We start from the raw sequence: 17,057 nt of genomic DNA, 5'->3' as shown, positions 1-17,057 counted from the left end.
GAGGGGCGATCGCCCCTATCGCCCTGCCCGTGGATCCGCGCCTGAAATAAGGCGATCTAACGAACTAGAAAATGTATTTGAAATTGAACTTGCCCCAATGAAAGTTTTATAATGGAAAATGTAAAATTCTACTTTTTAAGTTTTCGATCAAAATGCATCTAGTGTATTACAAAAATCTAAGGAGCTAAGACCATTTGGGGGGGCTTCAGCCCCCCTGTAGCGCCGTCCCTGGATTCAAACCACTGTGTAATGTGCCTCCACCTCCACTGGGAATCGAATCAGGGACTTTGTGACGTGCCCACAGGGGAGCTGGTGGGTTGTCATTGCTAAATAAGAAACCATTATATCGAACTGTAAGGGAATTGTCAACCACCAATGAATTTCAGCAACCACGCGCAGTGTTTCTCCTTTGTTTCTGCGAACAAGCGAACCAAACCCAGGCAACTAACCATAGATGTCAGTAAAATGAATCTGTGTTTGTGCTGGCAAACATGAAGATGGCTGACGGGCCGACGATACTTAGAAGAAACCGACCAGGAACTAAAGCAAAGGTCAGCTTCAAATTTAACATAATTCTTTAGGGTGATATAAAATTGAGAAATTTTTCCACGCAGGTTAAATCAAAAGACTAAGTTATGGTATTTCATTAAGTAAACCCATGTCTTGATGCCTGTCTGTTCGCTTGTGCCTGGATCATAACTAGGCGATATTACTAACCTGTACACTTTTCTTAGTTGTTTTCTACCAAGAAGCCATAATCATGATTATTCTAATTAAATTTATAGTAATTCGTTCTCTGCAATCAGCATAGGCGAACTAAGTTCATGGACAGGATTGATATTTTTTTTGTTATATACTCTAATTTGTGTCAACAGGACCAGCCCACATACTAAACCAAATAAGATTTCACAGTTCTATCCCTAACAGTACCAATAGACTTCATATAAAATCTAAATAAATATAGATGAAGTCAGGCAATTTATCAAAGTCCCGGCTTGCTACCGACATCGTATGCTGTAAGAATTCGACGAAAGTTTCATATATTTAGTTTCACTGCTATATGTAATAGTATTTGGGTACTATTATCGTATGGGTGAAACACCTACGAATCGTATATTTCGGACTTCTTTACATTGCTAACGTGTTGCGGAACATTTCTTAAGGCGAAATAATGCATTTCTAACTAAGATAATGTTTATTTTCTCTATTTACGAGTACTTACTGTTACTTGTTGTTTCGAATCTGTAACACATTATGGCCGTGATAGCATACTGGTTTTGGGGGCGTTCTGAGAGTGTTTTGTCGATTTATGCAGTGGTGCAACCTCGTTCACCGGAAAATATCTACTTTCGTGCCCCTATTTGAAATTATGCTAATACGTGTAGAACTTGTAAAATAACCTTGCGATTTACCACGTTCATTGTCCATACACAGCAATTCGGAACCATCTTTCTTTCGCAATTCGTTAATGCTCTTCCTTTATGCACAACACTCTTGCAACCTTGAATATTGACGTCAGACGAGGAATGCCTACGTGGTTAGGTTAGGCCTGTTAGGTTAGGTTCCATTAGCATAAATACAAAGAAAAAATAATATTTTCGCTAAGAGTCGCGTTACCTTTGTATTGACTAACATGAAAAAGGTCTCTCCTGTGACGTCAGAACACAATGTTGCTAGAGTGTTGTGCGATAAGTGACACCCATTCGGGTCGGAACCATCTTTCTTTCGAAATTTGTTAATGCTCTTCCTTTACGCACAACCATCTTGCAACCTTGAATATTGACGTCAGACGAGGAATGCCTACGTGGTTAGGTTAGGCCTGTTGGGTTAGGTTCCATTAGCATAGATACAAAGAAAAATTATTATTTTCTTTCGAAATTTGTTAATGCTCTTCCTTTACGCACAACACTCTTGCAACCTTGAATATTGACGTCAGACGAGGAATGCCTACGTGGTTAGGTTAGGCCTGTTGGGTTAGGTTCCATTAGCATAGATACAAAGAAAAATTATTATTTTCGCTAAGAGACGCGTTAGCTTGTATTGCCTAACATGAAAAAGATCTTTCCTGTGACGTCAGAACACAATGTTGCTACAGTGTTGTGCAATAAGTGACACCCATTCGGGTCGGAACCATCTTTCTTTCGTAATTCGTTAATTCTCTTCCTTTACGCACAACAATCTTGCAACCTTGAATATTGACGTCAGACGAGGAATGCCTACGTGGTTAGGTTAGGCCTGTTAGGTTAGGTTCCATTAGCATAAATGCAAACAAAAATTGTAAAAACAGCTCTCTCCTGTGACGTCCGAACACAATGTTGCTACAATGTTGTGCGATAAGTGACACCCATTCGGGAAAAATGGCTTGTTCCGAACTCGACAGGTGGTTCTAGTGAAAACACGGCGAGGCTGAAACACTGGCTACGGGGTTGCATCGTCTTAACACACGGAACATTGCACTCTCGTGCAAAAAGCAAATGGCGGGAGCAGAAACAGCGTGTCGGACAGAGATTTTCGCAGAAAACAAAACGCATTCACATTAAAATGGATCAAATCTACATTCAGGAACTTCCAAAATGCTCAAGAAAATGATTTCCGTAAGTACTTTCTCCTGTAAATTTGAAGGAATCCGTTTTACCCATACGATAATGTTACCAGTATTTGCTTTAGTTTGAATGTTCAGATGAGTTTGTGCTAAATTTGCCATTTCCTTGTTCCTCCTAGTAACTACCAAGTTTACATTTACGTATAAAATATCTTTAACTATTTTGTCATTATGTATGTATTATTTTATCGAAACTACTGATGAAGTTTGCTTTTGAGCATTGTTTCACAAGTTTTTAAACTACACATATGTATGATATAACCTACAGCCTGGCCTTACCTGATATACTAGATGAACACCTTTAGTTTTTTTGGTGAATCAAGCGGGCATCAGTGTGCATTCATTTTGGTGCAAACAACCAAACCAGTGTTTGAAGTTATACTTACGGCACAAGTTCTTATTGTTTAATTCCAAACTGATCATAGTACACAGGCATTTTTTTCATGGTTCGATTTCTATTTGTCTGTTGAACACATACCTCAGGGACTCGTTGATTATTTACTGCATGCATGTTTTCCCAGTACAATTTTTCCTTTATGTGCACCCCAATATAATTCTTTGTTTGCAAGCAGCCTTATGTTTACTTTCGTCTTTGATTCAGATTGCTCCTGTCATCTACTTCACGTGCGTGGGGTGTGAAGGAGTATTCTGTCCCTAAATGTTTCATATTTAGGTTAAGTACATCAGGTTTAGGGCTCTTAGCATTAAAATAACAACCCAAAGTGATATATTCCATGTAATATCTAATTTCTAGCACAAAACTCCTGTTGAACCTCTCGTGTAAACCTGGTGAAACACCATATGGTAACAGTTCCGTATATCGGAAACACATGAAAATCGGATATTTTGTATTTCGCATGGTTCGTACTTACCAATTGTGTATTGCGGAATTTAGTTCAAGGTGCCATTGTGCTTTTTACACAAAAACACTCAATTTTTCACAATCTGAGTGCTATTTTTTATTCATTTGTTCGCTTCCGGAACACACAATATGGCAGGCACATCTTGACTCATGTTGTGGGTATGCAGTGTTTCATGTTCATGTTCGTCACCGGTGGAAATTATACATTATGGACGGGTAGCTGACGGATAGCCCCAAGAACCATTGATGGATAGCTCCACGAACCATTATGCACGGTAGCTGATGGATAGCTCCACGAACTATTTCCATAAGGTTAGGTTAGGTTGGGTTAGGCAAGCATATTAAAAAGAAAGGAGTGAAACACTGACAGTGGGTTAAGTCATCGAACGTGCGGAGCATGCAGTTCACGTAACGAAAGCAATTCTGAGTCGGTGAGTTAATACATGATTTCCCGGTCAAATAGATTCCACGATGAAAGAAAATACCGCGACAAACGTTGGAGAGCTTGCAGCAACTCATTTCCGTAAGTAGTTTCTTCTGTAAAAATGAAGAAATGTGTTTCCAATATACGGAACTGTTACCCTCCATATCTGAGATGACTGTGTCTAAGAACAACTGTGAAGCATGGATATTTGCATCAGCTACTTTTCAAATCATAATTTCTGTATTAAATGATACCGAAGATTTTGCTGTGGTAATTCTCCAAACATCAAGCTTACTTTACAATTGTTTCCAGTATTATAAAGCACTTCTTAATACAACCTTCAAAAAATCATAAAACATTCAGAACCATACCCATGTTTTTTTGTAAATAAAAGTAGGCCTAAATGCATTAAGAAATTCCAAATGCCCCTTTTTCACCTAACGTCATGGAACATAGTTGCAGCAGCAGACCATGTAACAGATGACAGCAAATGAATGGCTACTAGTGAACAAATGTACTCAGTTTCGATACTCATTGGAGGTACATAGTGGCTCAGATTCCACTTTAAACTGTAGGTCCAGTCCCATTTAGCCTTTCTGTCCATAAAATGAACTTAAAGCAAAAGCTTTATTTATATTGTTATTAACTTACATGGTAGTATTTGTGTACAATGGCATGCTGCATGCCCAGAATCCAATTATGTAATTCCAATAATATGTTTCACACATTTCTACATGAATGGACTGTATACATATCTAACGGGTGTCCCACGAACGGCACAACTGGGAATTAAGAGTTACTTTGTGACCGAAACCTGTACCAGAAGTAGGTAAGTAACACTTTTTTCACCATAATTTTCATTTTCTTTTTTCCTGTTTCCAGTATTTCCATGTCATAGACCATCACTAAACACACCTTTTGTTGCCTTCAAACATCAACAGTGTTGCCACTGTACCTCATATTTTTTTAAAAAACACACATTTGGACCGGTACGCCTTAAGAGGCATTTCAGGATTGGCTATATGCGAAAACAATCGGTTTTCTTCTCTGAACTATAGATGGCGCAATAGTCCACCTACCCAAGGTGGAAATTGACGTCCAAATTTCCGTACGAATGTTTGACATGCAATTTTCCATGCTTTGTGGAAAAATAAATTTACACTTTCACTTACATTTGGCAACACTGCACCCTGTTTGTTGTTTCTATGTTTAAAAATATCTACTTGGACAGGGCTAACATTTGGTGTATGACTTATGTATGTACAGGTTTCGGTCACAAAGTAACGCCACTCTTAATTCCCAGTTGCGCCGTTCGTGGGACACCCTGTAGCTGCACATACTGAACAGGTTTTCTGATTACATGTTACACTTTTTGTGTTGAAAGTTTTTTTTTTTTTCATACATACATACTTTTGTAAGTAGTTAGGCATGTGACGTTTGGTGCTCTTAGCATTATAATTACACTGCTACTTGCTATAGTGTGCTGTTTATACATTTTAAGTAGCTTAGATTTGATTGCCATGGTATTTCCACACTTTACTTCATCTCCTGCAGAAGTACACGTTTTCCATGTGAAATGAACGCTTCAGACAATGTTAGCTTACATGCATGGTCGTTTGTACAACCCATTATTCACGACATATTTCCTCTCAAATTAATACTTTTTACATCTTTAAAATGAACAGATTGGTTTCCCTAGCAATTAAATTTCCTTCAAGGATTGTTTTCTGTATTCTACATACATTCTGTACAAATTGCTTGTATGTTTCATTTTTTCCCCCTTAAAGGACTTTTGTAGATGGCCAGATGAACCATTTGAAGAAATGGACAGCACTTTAGCAGTTCAGCAATACATACAGCAGCAAATACGGCGTGATCCTGCTAATATTGATCAACTTTTAACACCACCAGATGCTCAGGATGAGGGTGTGTGGAAGTATGAACATCTGAGGTAAGTTACTTAATGAGAAAGTAGGAGTAAAATTACACACACATGCAGAGAGAGACAACATGTCCAAATGTCCTTTGTCATTTATTGCCAGTACTGTCCTTTATTTTCAGTGAGAGTAAAGGGAAAAAAATAAAAGTAGGGTTTCATTTGCAGAAAAAGGCGTGTTTAAAACAGTTTTGACTGAAAACAAATCTTTAATCCATAAAAAGCTTCACCTCAAATCATCAATGGAGCTCCTTGGACCTTTCAGGCAGAGTAATGATTTTTTTAATATCTGCAGCTGGCCACTGTGGGGCCAAAATATCAATATACTGAAAACTGGTATTTTCAATATTCCAGTATCTACTTTATCTTCAGAATCTTCCGTATTTTTGGGAACGACTTAAGATGACCGTACCCCTCTCCGATTTTCTTCATATTTGGCATACTCACTGATTGAGGCCGCCTAATCACGAATCTGAAGTTAAAAGTTGTCGGAAACGTCTAGGAATTGCAAAATAAGCGAAAATGAGGCGTAAGTTTTCGGAATGGAAACAGTCGATTTTCGCGAATTTTTTTGTTTCACAAGGGAATATATATATTCCTGATACTACCACGACACAAAATTTTAACTATGTTTGCCTAATCGAAACTAACCTAACCCCATGTGAATGGTTCGCAATTATTTTGCAATTTCTAGACGTTTCCGACAAATTTTAACTTCAGATTCATCATTAGCAGGCCTCAATTAGTAAGTATGTCAAATATGAAGAAAATTGGAGAGGGGTCCGGTCATCTTAAGTCATACCATATTTTGTATCCCATTATGTTTTTGGCATGTAACAAATTTCAAAACCTGGTATGTAAAAGTCTATATTACACAGGTGTAATGACTAATATCGCAAAAGCAAAAAAATGTACAGTTTTTATGTAACACAAGATGCCTTGTTCTACAAAGAACTTTTTACTCAAATCTTAAAGTTTACACTGCAAACCCTCATGAGTCTGTATACAAAAAAGAAAGTTGATGTCGAAAAGTATGTGAGGTTATTGTTATGGATTTTAGTGTTAGATGTTCTCATTGATGCCAGCACCTTTTCAAACTTGCTGCGAAATACCAAAAAAATCTTAGCTCGTGAACTAATTGTCATAGAGATATGAAATTGGTTTTCTTTTCATTCTTACAGGACTTTTAGCGGAGGTAAAATTTTAAAAAAATTATTCATTGTGCCTTCTAATAATTAGTGTAAAAGGAAGAAGAAGAAAATTGAAGTTTCAAAAAAAAATTGTGTATAGCACACACCTCTGCCCTCCCTCCTATAGACTAAAGTGTATAAAAAATTGTAGCAGTGGTACTTTCCTACAACCATGCAAAGTTTCATTGAAATGAGACTGATACTTCTTTGCTACAAAAATAATAACATTGTATCAAGCAGCAGTGTTGCCAGTTTATGGAACAATTTCCTGAATTTTGCTTCTAGTGTCAGCCCTATGGATAAACGAAATTTGGAGGCAAACATGACAAAGACCACTCTATGAGGATATGTAATGTCCATGCTGCAATTTTGAATGAAAAATTACTGTGTTCGGAAATTTTGAGTAATTACTAAAAATTTGGAACTTTGGGCCTTTGCCCTTGCTTCCCCCCTGGACCCTTAAGTGTCACTTAACATTACTTAAAATGTTGCTTCTTACTCATTCTTGCATGTAGAAGTTATTGTTTCAAAAAGATGCATGGGTTGAGAATTTATAGCCCTTTATCTTCAATTTATCCCTTAGTAACAAAAGGGAAACAAAGGACCTTGTTAATAATAACTGCAATGGATATGTTGTTTTGTAATAGAGTAATTAAAAAGTTATTTTGAATAAAATAACAACATTGTTAAATACATTAACCAATAGCGTTGCCGTGGAGTAGATATTGCAGAGGACATTTTTTTTCTGCAGCCAACAGAAACTAAAAGGGAGCCAGTTTCTGCTACCCTGAAGAGGTAAGGGGAGAGGATGCCACTACAAAGGAAGAGTGGGATGACTTTGGGGCAAAGTGTGATACGGGGTTATTCATATGCCTGTTCAGGGGCCCAGTAACCTGTCAGGCCTGCCATTGTTGTCACATAGGATTGGCAGAAAAGAGCTAAATCCCACCTAAAATAGGAAGGCTATTTCTCTGAAGCAACTAGAGGTAGACTGCAAAGCCAAGGCTGGCTTGAACTACAACTGAGATCTGTTAGGTACTAGACAAAAGTATAGTTCCTTGATGCGATTCATGATTCGGACAAACCTTGTTCCAAAATACTAAGTTGGCAACAGTAGTACGTACAGCTGGAGTTCCCTTATACAATTTGACTGTCGCTAGAGAGGAGCGTAATTCTGTCATCTGTTCACCGCACAAACGTCAAACTGACCCGAGAAATGTGTGGTTCTTCTTCCCCTTTCCACCTCATTTGCAAATAAATAAATGAATAATTGACGAGGCTCTACCACTATTCATTGTATTTCCTTGGTAACTGTCTCATGAGAGGTTGTTCTTGCTAGGAGTGTTTGTGGCTAAATCACTGAGCGAATTGCAAAAAAAGAACGAAATGAACAAAAATCTAGATTGAAGACATGATAATGTCTAGCAGAATAATTGTCATACTGATGGCTGGTAACACCTTTGAAAAAGTCACGCCGCTGCTTTAGAGGTATACTAATGAACAAAAAAAGACAGAACTGAGATAAAGTATATAGTTTTCAAGATATGGCATGTTAATTCTGCCACGTGGGCTGGGCAAATTTCAAACATTGGGCCTTTGCCCCCGCATCTCCCCTAGACCCTTAATTGCTTAAAATGTTGCTTTTTACTCATTCTTACATGTAGAATTATTTTTTAAAAATATGTAGTAGTTTAGAATTAATGACCATTTATATAAATCTGTCCCATAATATTATGAGGGTAATGAAGGGGAAAAAAGAGCTTTCTCAAACAGTGCTCGTTAGTAATAGTAGCAATGGATATATTGTTTTGTAATTCAAGTATATTATACCTTCATACGTATACTAAAGATAAAAAAAGACAGAACTGAAATATTGTGTGTATTTTTCAAGAAATGGCACATTAATTGCTGCTATGTGAATTTTTTTCAATAAGTGCTAATAGTTGTATTACTTGATCCACAGACAATTTTGTATGGAACTAAATGGCCTCGCAGTGCGGCTTCAAGGTGAATGTCATCCAGAGACCTGTACACAAATGACAGCTACTGAGCAGTGGATTTTCTTATGTGCAGCTCATAAAACACCAAAAGAATGCCCGGCAATTGATTACACCCGACATACATTGGATGGAGCTGCATGCTTATTAAACAGCAATAAATATTTCCCTAGCAGGTACAGCATTTTAAAGTTATTTTCAAGCATCAGTGCCATTACATATTGACATATCTTTCAAAATGTTTTGAATGAATTTTTCATAGGTATACACTAGGTCATTCAGATATGACTGGGACTGATTTTTTCAAACAACCTGCCATGTGCAGCAGTTGTCCATCCCTCCCACGTGGGTTAGAACCTGCTCAGTTGTGTTTGAGTGTTCCTAGAGTGATGAGTGAACAGAAGGTGCCGCCGAGCGTGGAACAACGCATTCTGATCTAATTTCTTGTTGGAGAAAACATCCAGCTATCTGAAATTTTGCAGAGACTCAAACAACAGTATGGGGAAGAGTGTCTCTCACGAACCCGTGTGTTTGAGTGGTGTAAGTACTTGGGTTCACTACTTTATTCCCGAGTCCCAGCAGTCATCATGTGAGTGGCGGCAAGAAAGCGTGGAGGACCCGTTCAGTAGGAAAACTGATGGCAACGTTTTTTTGAGACTGGCAGGGGGTTATCCATGTAGACTTTCTTACAGATGCCAGAACAGTCACTGCAGCTTATTACTCAGAACTCCTGACAACAGAAGTGAAGGAAAATATCTGATCCAAGCGGAAGAAAGATTGAAAACGAGTAGCCTTCCTTCAAGTCAATGCATGGCCTCATACAGTCAAAACAACAACTATGGCAACCCTCAGCAAATTGAAATGGGGCTTTCTGCCACACCCGCCATACAGTCCCAATTTGGCCCCAAGGGATTTCTACCTGTTTGGAAGGCATGCGGTTTGCAGTCATCAGCCGTGGATACGCAGCCAACCGAAAAACTTTATGAAAATGGCATTAAGATACTTCCAGAATGTTGGAAAAAATGTATGGACTCTGGAGGGGTGGCATGTGAAAATAAGTATTTGACAATAAAGGATTTGGTATAAAAAAAAAATCAGTCCCGGTCATATTTGAATGACCTAGTATTTTTCTGATATAAATGTAGATTCATATGATGAGAGAGATTGGTTAAGAAATGAGCACACATCTAATAAAGCATATGTTTTGTAGGCCATTACCCTTGAAAAACCGCAACACAAGGTTGGTTTACTGTTTACCATTAGCATTAGGCTGTTGCATGTTACCTGTCACTTTGATGTTCATAGACAGTTTCTATGTGTTTGTCTTATGATGAGAAACACACTGTAAGATCTGAGTCTTACACTTTTATTTTATGTTTTCCTGTACTAAAGAAATGGGAGACATTAAAATGTATTTGTATTGCAGGGTCAGCATCAAGGAGTCATCTGTTGCCAAATTAGGTTCTGTTTGCAGACGGGTCTATAGGATTTTTTCACATGCTTATTTTCATCATCGATCAATTTTTGATGAATTCGAGGTAATGTAGTTTTCTTTGTGTTGTTTAATGCATTCACTTCTTTCTTACTATTACTGTACTTATGACTATATGTTATTAGTTAAATAGTTTATTAGTTTTCTTGAAATGAAAGAGCATTCTCCTTAAAATATTAAAGCTAACCTCTTGTATACTTTTTCTATCATGTCACTTATCTATAATTTTTCACATGGAAGCCGATTGCCAAGGTAAACAATTCTGTATAATTTTTTCAGTTTGTACAAAGATGATATATGGGAATTACATTTTATTCCAGGATGATCATGTTCATATGCATTGCCACTGGCTGTAATTAAGCATTAATTGTAGTTGTTCCACAAATGACATTATACATGACTCGCATATTTCCACATAAACAAGTTGTTTTAACCAGGTACATAAATAATTTTACCTCATACTATACCAAACAATGTTAACCCAGCCTGTATAATAATTTAAGAGGACTCCCATATAGCCAAATGATTAGCAATTTTTCCTTTGGTGTGAATGGGCCCAGGCTAAATTCCTGATGGGATCCCCCAAAATTTCAGGATTGTGATGAAAATTTGGTGAGTTACTTGTAAAGAGGAGGTAGCAGGCTCCAGTTTTGAAAGCCAGAAACCAGTAGTTATGGGGCTCAATGGGCAGACCCTACCCCTTAGAGGGCTTTGAGTTTCATTGATAATTTGAGAATCTGTATAACATTAGTTGATAAAAAATAAATTTGAAAAGAAATAAGTTCTTGGAGAGCGAACAACTTTTAGAATGACACTATCTAAGATCCATTTTTTCCTTTTCTTTCAGAATGAAACATATCTGTGTCGTAGATTTACAGCATTCGTCACAAAGTACAATCTGATGTCTAAAGATAACCTGATTGTTCCAATTCTTGAAGAGGAGGGAACCGGAGAATCTGAAGCGTAATTTATTTCTCAGTGGACAGAATCAAAGTATGTAATCATTTGCATGTTCAAGTGACAGTGCAAGACTGAAGATATTTTACCTGCTATGCTTGGCACTCGCAAGTGTCAAGTCACTGTAAACTTACCCTCATGGGTACAAGCATGCGTGTGTGTGTGAGAAAAGTTGTACATAGTGATCCAACATAAGAGGAAATAGAGCTGACATCACTTATGTACATATATAGTGTGTAATAGTGTCTGTTTTTATAAAGCTGACTTGGTTTGCACAGAAGTATCTGTTTCGAGAATCTCTTCAGGAAGTGTTTTTCTCTGCCTAGGCATCTACCGGTAGTTGTTATTTATTTTCATCACAAACATGAAGCTTTCAAGTCCAAGTCCATTTGTGGATAATTTTGCTGTGCCAAGTAGCTAAACGATAAAGACAATCAGTTTTTAAGAGTAGTGTTTGTGATTTCTTTTCATGAAAGTAAGGGGCGTTTCAGAAATATGTCTCAATAACAAAGCTGAACTGCTTGCATTTATGTACAAATTATATATGTGCTGCCAAAGATTGCAGTAAGATCTTTACATGAATTCTGATAAAATGCATGCAAACAGGTTATAGTTTACATTTATAATACTGTACATAAATAGTGCATTCTTGGCACGTATTTGTATTTATTAATGCAGATTACCATCATCAATTATATATAGAATAAGTTTAAGGCTTACAAATGTCAAAACTGAGGTTATTAAAAAAATGAAAGAATTAACCGAGAATATCTTACTTTTACACCTCTTTTCCCTTCAAATTGTATCTTTTAAAGAAAGATAGGAACCTTCAGTAGAAGGTTTACAAGACTGAAATCAGAAACCATATGTGTCTCCCTGTGTAGACTTATGTTGGTTGGTTTGTATTTTATTATTTTACATTGCTTTTCTCCCACTTTTGGCTAATTGTGGTAATTAGTGAAATTGATGAAAGGATGCCCAGGTCAGGACTCAAGCTCGGAAGTTCAGTGGCAAGATTGAAAGCCGAACACCTAACATGCTCGGAAACGCAACTTATGTTTGTGGTATCTACATCAGAAATGTCAATTCAAATGTAATAAACTATAGCCCTTACTGCTTTCAATCCAAGTATCCTGGAAATTATGTAAAATGCTCAGTGGCATTCTGGTACACTTCTGTTCACAAAAAGTAGCAGTCCAGCTTCGTGGCCGGAAGTACAGCCAAAGTAATTGTTCGGAAAGCAGCAGTGTTGCTTACTATCAATCAATTTAACCATGTGCAGGAAATTTTGTGTCTCTCAGACTCAAAGAAAAGGCCTAATGGAAAGATTGCAGCGTAAATGTGAAATATTCCTGAAATTTATTTTAAAAAGAAACGCATTTTTGACATTCGTGACGAAGTAGTTATCAAAATTCATTAGAATGCGAGGGCCCATGGGTTCGAATTTGGCCTGAGCATGGGTGTTCTTTTTCAGTCTTTTCATCATCGCAAGTAGCCGAAAATGGAAGAAAAGCAAAACTAAATAACGTAAAGAAAAAATGCAATAACAACAAGCAAGACAGAAATAGTGCTGTTGCAATTCCTGAAAATGATGCAAGAAAAAAATCTTTCGGAAATAGTGTTATCCTAGTCTAGGAGAAGGCTTGAAGAATAAATAAACTCCTTCCCCACCCACTTTGGCAAACAGAATCGCAAAGTTGGCACTGAATATGCAATGGGAAAATAATAGGAATCCTAAAGGAAGAAGAGTTTATGTCACAGCCAGGGGGGCACATGAGAGGAGGTTACCCCCCCCCCCCCCACATCAGTCATCCAGGCTATTAAAAATGTCAGTGGTTGTCCTCTCATTTAACTTTAACAGTAAATGGAATTTTTGTAAAATTAAAATTGTTTTACACGTGCACATTGGTTTCGTAATGGAGCACAAAAATAGAATTGTGACTCTCGTAAAATTCTTACCGAATGAATGAATGTCTCCGTAGATTCCAGAATAATGACTCTTCATTTTGAAATAAATAATTTAAAATAAAAAAAAAATTATTGCCGTTGGTTAATGAGATTCGTCGTCACATAGCAGAATCCGCTATATTGACTGAAACTAGAGAACTGTTATCATTTAGGGTTGCAAACACTAACCTTCCACAAAAGCATGATTTCCCAAAGTCTTCATTAATTTTCATGCCCAAGCTTCACTTGTATTTTGTCAGCAATGTGTACAGTATATGAACCCTATCTGATGAAGCGTATTGCTTTCAAATTAATGTAATTAGTGAGAAGCGACATCAAAATTTCGAGCTTGATAGGTAAAGATGCAATCTTATGGATAAATTACTCGAATAGCTTGGTTTGTAAGCTGAAACCCTAGGTTCGAGTCTCCAAAATATTTTTTCTTACCAAATGGGTGCTACATAATGTATTTTATTCTCGTCACACCAATTGCAGGCTGAAACTTTTATTGTTTGTGTGCCAATAAGAAAATATGTATTGAAACTACTACTCGTTCAGAGAACGTGACTGTTCCAACTGTTCCAAATTCAGTGCCAACTTTGCCATTCTTTTTGCCAAAGTGTATGGGGAAGGAGTTTATTTATTCTTCAAGCCTTCTCCTGGACTAGGATAACACTATTTCCGAAAAAAAAATTCTTGCATCATTTTCAGGAATTGCAACAGCACTATTTCTGTCTCGTTTGTTCTTATTGAGTTTTTTCCTTTTCATTATTTAGTGTTGCTTTTCTTCCATTTTCAGCTACTCGCGACGATGAAGAGAGACTCAGAAAGAACACCCATGCTCAGGCCAAATTCGAACCTGGGGCTCTTGCATTCTAACGAATTGTGATAACTACTTCGTCATGAACGTCAAAAATGAGTTTTTTTTTTTAAAAAAATTCAAGAATATTTCACATTTACATTACTTTGATTGTAGATGTGGAAATTCCAGTTAATTAATATTTACGCTGCAATCTTTCCATTAGGCCTTTTCTGAGTCTGAGAGACACAAAATTCCCTGCATATGGTTAAATTGATTGATAGTAAGCAACACTCCTGCTTTCCGAACACTTACTTCGGCTGTACTTCCGGCCACTTCAACTCAAACGAGTGTGCCACTTTTGTGAACAGAAGTGTACATCTGTTGTACCGAAACCACTACAATCTTCACATTACTCTGAAACACCTATTTATATTTCAATCCAGTTTTATTTCATTCATTTATATGCATACTTATAATAATAATAACCCATGGCTCTACACCCCGTAAGGGCCTTGGCCTATCTCCCGACTGTCGGTTTCCTTCCTACAATCCTACCTAGAGATGTGGAGATCTTCAACCGGTAATAAGGGTAACATGAGCTCAGCCATTATAGGAGATTTCCCAGACTGGATTACGCTACTCACTTGTAGCTCTCCAATTTCCTCACGATGTTGGGTTGCCATCGGTCCTGTAGAGAGGCCGAAAACTGAGAAACTGAATCCATGCCATCCTGCAGTTGGAGTCCGAAGCACAGCACCTTAGACCACATGGCCATGGAGGACTTATGTGCATACCTATGTACGTGAAAATTGACCCCAGGCAGCGATCGAACCAGAGTCTGTGCCACTGCTCTACTATTGAGATACCATGGCAACCTCATAACCTATTTCATGCAACTAGTTAGTTGAATTATTTCATGCAGTTCCAGGAAGATGACATTAGTGATGACAAGAAGCTGTAGTACACCAGCAATACACATTGTAAACTTAAACAATGGGAATTGTGGGGAAGCCAGAGGTTGACTTGTTAGCTCAGTGGTATTGCATTGGCACAGAAAGCCATAGGTCCAAATTCAATCCCTCGTTGAGCCACAATGTTAATGTAACTTTTCAGTAAATTATGATTAGGCTGATGTTTTGCCCTAAAATGCCTTCTTTGTTCCTTGGCCAGAAAATGTAGGCTTCAAAAGAGTTTCAGGAAATTTCCGAGAGGAGTTTTATACTGCCTTTTTTAGTCAAGTACCTAAAATGAGGAAAAATCAGTTTAATCCTGTATCTATACATTCTGGTTAGGTTTACAGGATGGAGCATTTTCAACTACACAGTTTGAGGTTGGCAACACTGCAAAACAAATGCATTGGGAGGGTGGTTTCCTCCTGCCTCGTGTACACTGTGACCTTGGATTTCAATAGCAATGGAGCATTGGCCTCTACAGCAACATATATTTTGTGTGGAGCAGTTCGTGTTGACAAAGTCAATTGTAGCAGTGCAGCGTGCATTTCACAGGGAGTATGCTGATCAACAATGCTGTGGATGAGTTCCTAACAATAAAACAATCAATGAATGGTGGAAACAATGGTGTGAAGTTGGAAGTGTTCAAAATAAAACGCATGGGAGAAAAAGAAGTCAGAACACCAGAGAACATTGAATGTGTGCACGTTGCTGTGGTTTGCAGTCCTCTGCGTTCGGCAAGGTGTCATGCTCACACATTACAAATAACATGTTGAAGCCTGAAAAGGATCTTGCATATGGACCTGCAGTTCCATCCATACAAGATTCAAATGGTGCAGCGATTGAAGCCCAGTGATAGGGACACAAGACTTCAGGTATGCAACACATTCTTAACTCAAATTCGTGTTCACCGGAACTTCATTCCTTCTCTTTTGATGACGGATGAGGCAAATTTTCACTTATCGGGTTATGTAAATAAACAGAATTATCAGTATTGGGCACCTGAAAACCCGCAAGAAACCAGTGTATTCTGAAAAGCTCGTTGTGTGGTGTGGTTTAGGCATGATGGGGATCATTGGCCCATACTTTTTTGAAACAGACAATGGAAGGCCCACTCTGAATTCGGAACGGTACATCCAAATGGTTAACCAGTTTATTATTCCTGAGCTACACAACCTCGGTGTTCCAGTTGAAAGTTTATGGTTTCAACAGGATGGGGCAACAGCCCACACTTCCTGTCTCAGCATGGGTACACTACGTCAGTTTTTTTCAGGGTCACATTATTTCAAGATTTGGAGACATTCCATGGCCTCCGCGATCACCAGACTTAATTGCCCCAGGTTTTTTGAAGACCGTCTTGCACAATGTGTTGCCTACCAGGGACATACGTCATTTGAAAGATGTTATTTTCAAGAAATAATTGTGTGCACATTGTTCATGTATACATTTTATGTAGTCCAAAGGTGCAATGTTTGTTCTAGAAATGAAAAATAAAAGTAAATGTAATCAGCAAATCATCTGTCTTCATTATAAAATAGGTAGTCGAAAATGCTCCACCATGTAGTTTTCTTCCTTCTGACCACATCTGCCAATTTTATCACTTTGTGTTATCCCATGGTGCATCTTTGGTAATAGCTAATCAGAGTGCACTGTAGTTGAGGAAAAATACATCAGCAGCAATTAATCAGTCTACATATCCACCAAAGGAAAAAAATCAAAATTCTAACCTCATAGCTGCGGTGGTGTAGTTGGTCGGGCAAGGGCATCGGACATCCATGCAGGAAACCCAGGTTTGATTCCCGGGATGGGTGATCTAAGGTCAGAACTTCTCTGGCCTTGTCCCCACATAATGTGGGTCTCAGGGTCAGCCAGCATCAAATCAATGGGTACCTGGGGAG

The 17,057-nt window shown here is 37.9% G+C and overlaps 1 protein-coding gene across 1 annotated transcript; it reads left to right on the top strand.

Annotated features, from left to right (window-relative positions):
* Nucleotides 1-398: 398 nt before the first annotated feature.
* Mob4 (MOB kinase activator 4) lies at nt 399-12,221 on the top strand. Its single transcript, XM_083121700.1, has 5 exons — nt 399-551; nt 5,676-5,839; nt 8,978-9,187; nt 10,438-10,549; nt 11,351-12,221. Exons 1-5 carry the CDS (start codon nt 492-494, stop codon nt 11,468-11,470), a joined length of 666 nt encoding a protein of 221 aa, XP_082977826.1. The 5' UTR covers nt 399-491; the 3' UTR covers nt 11,471-12,221.
* Nucleotides 12,222-17,057: the final 4,836 nt, after the last annotated feature.

This window comes from Lepisma saccharinum, chromosome 4, assembly GCF_977018435.1.
Source record: "Lepisma saccharinum chromosome 4, izLepSacc3.1, whole genome shotgun sequence".
Classification (NCBI taxonomy): domain Eukaryota; kingdom Metazoa; phylum Arthropoda; class Insecta; order Zygentoma; family Lepismatidae; genus Lepisma; species Lepisma saccharinum.
The sequence above is the reverse complement of the archived record's forward strand: the minus strand, read 5'-3'. Positions and strand labels throughout refer to the sequence as shown.

Bases quoted from the DNA above. Each gene is read 5' to 3' on its own strand.
- Mob4 (XM_083121700.1), top strand. From the start codon at position 492: ATGAAGATGGCTGACGGGCCGACGATACTTAGAAGAAACCGACCAGGA. The intron at 552-5,675 runs GTCAGCTTCAAA...TCCCCCTTAAAG, and splicing joins GACCAGGAACTAAAGCAAAG to GACTTTTGTAGATGGCCAGA. The intron at 5,840-8,977 runs GTAAGTTACTTA...CTTGATCCACAG, and splicing joins TGGAAGTATGAACATCTGAG to ACAATTTTGTATGGAACTAA.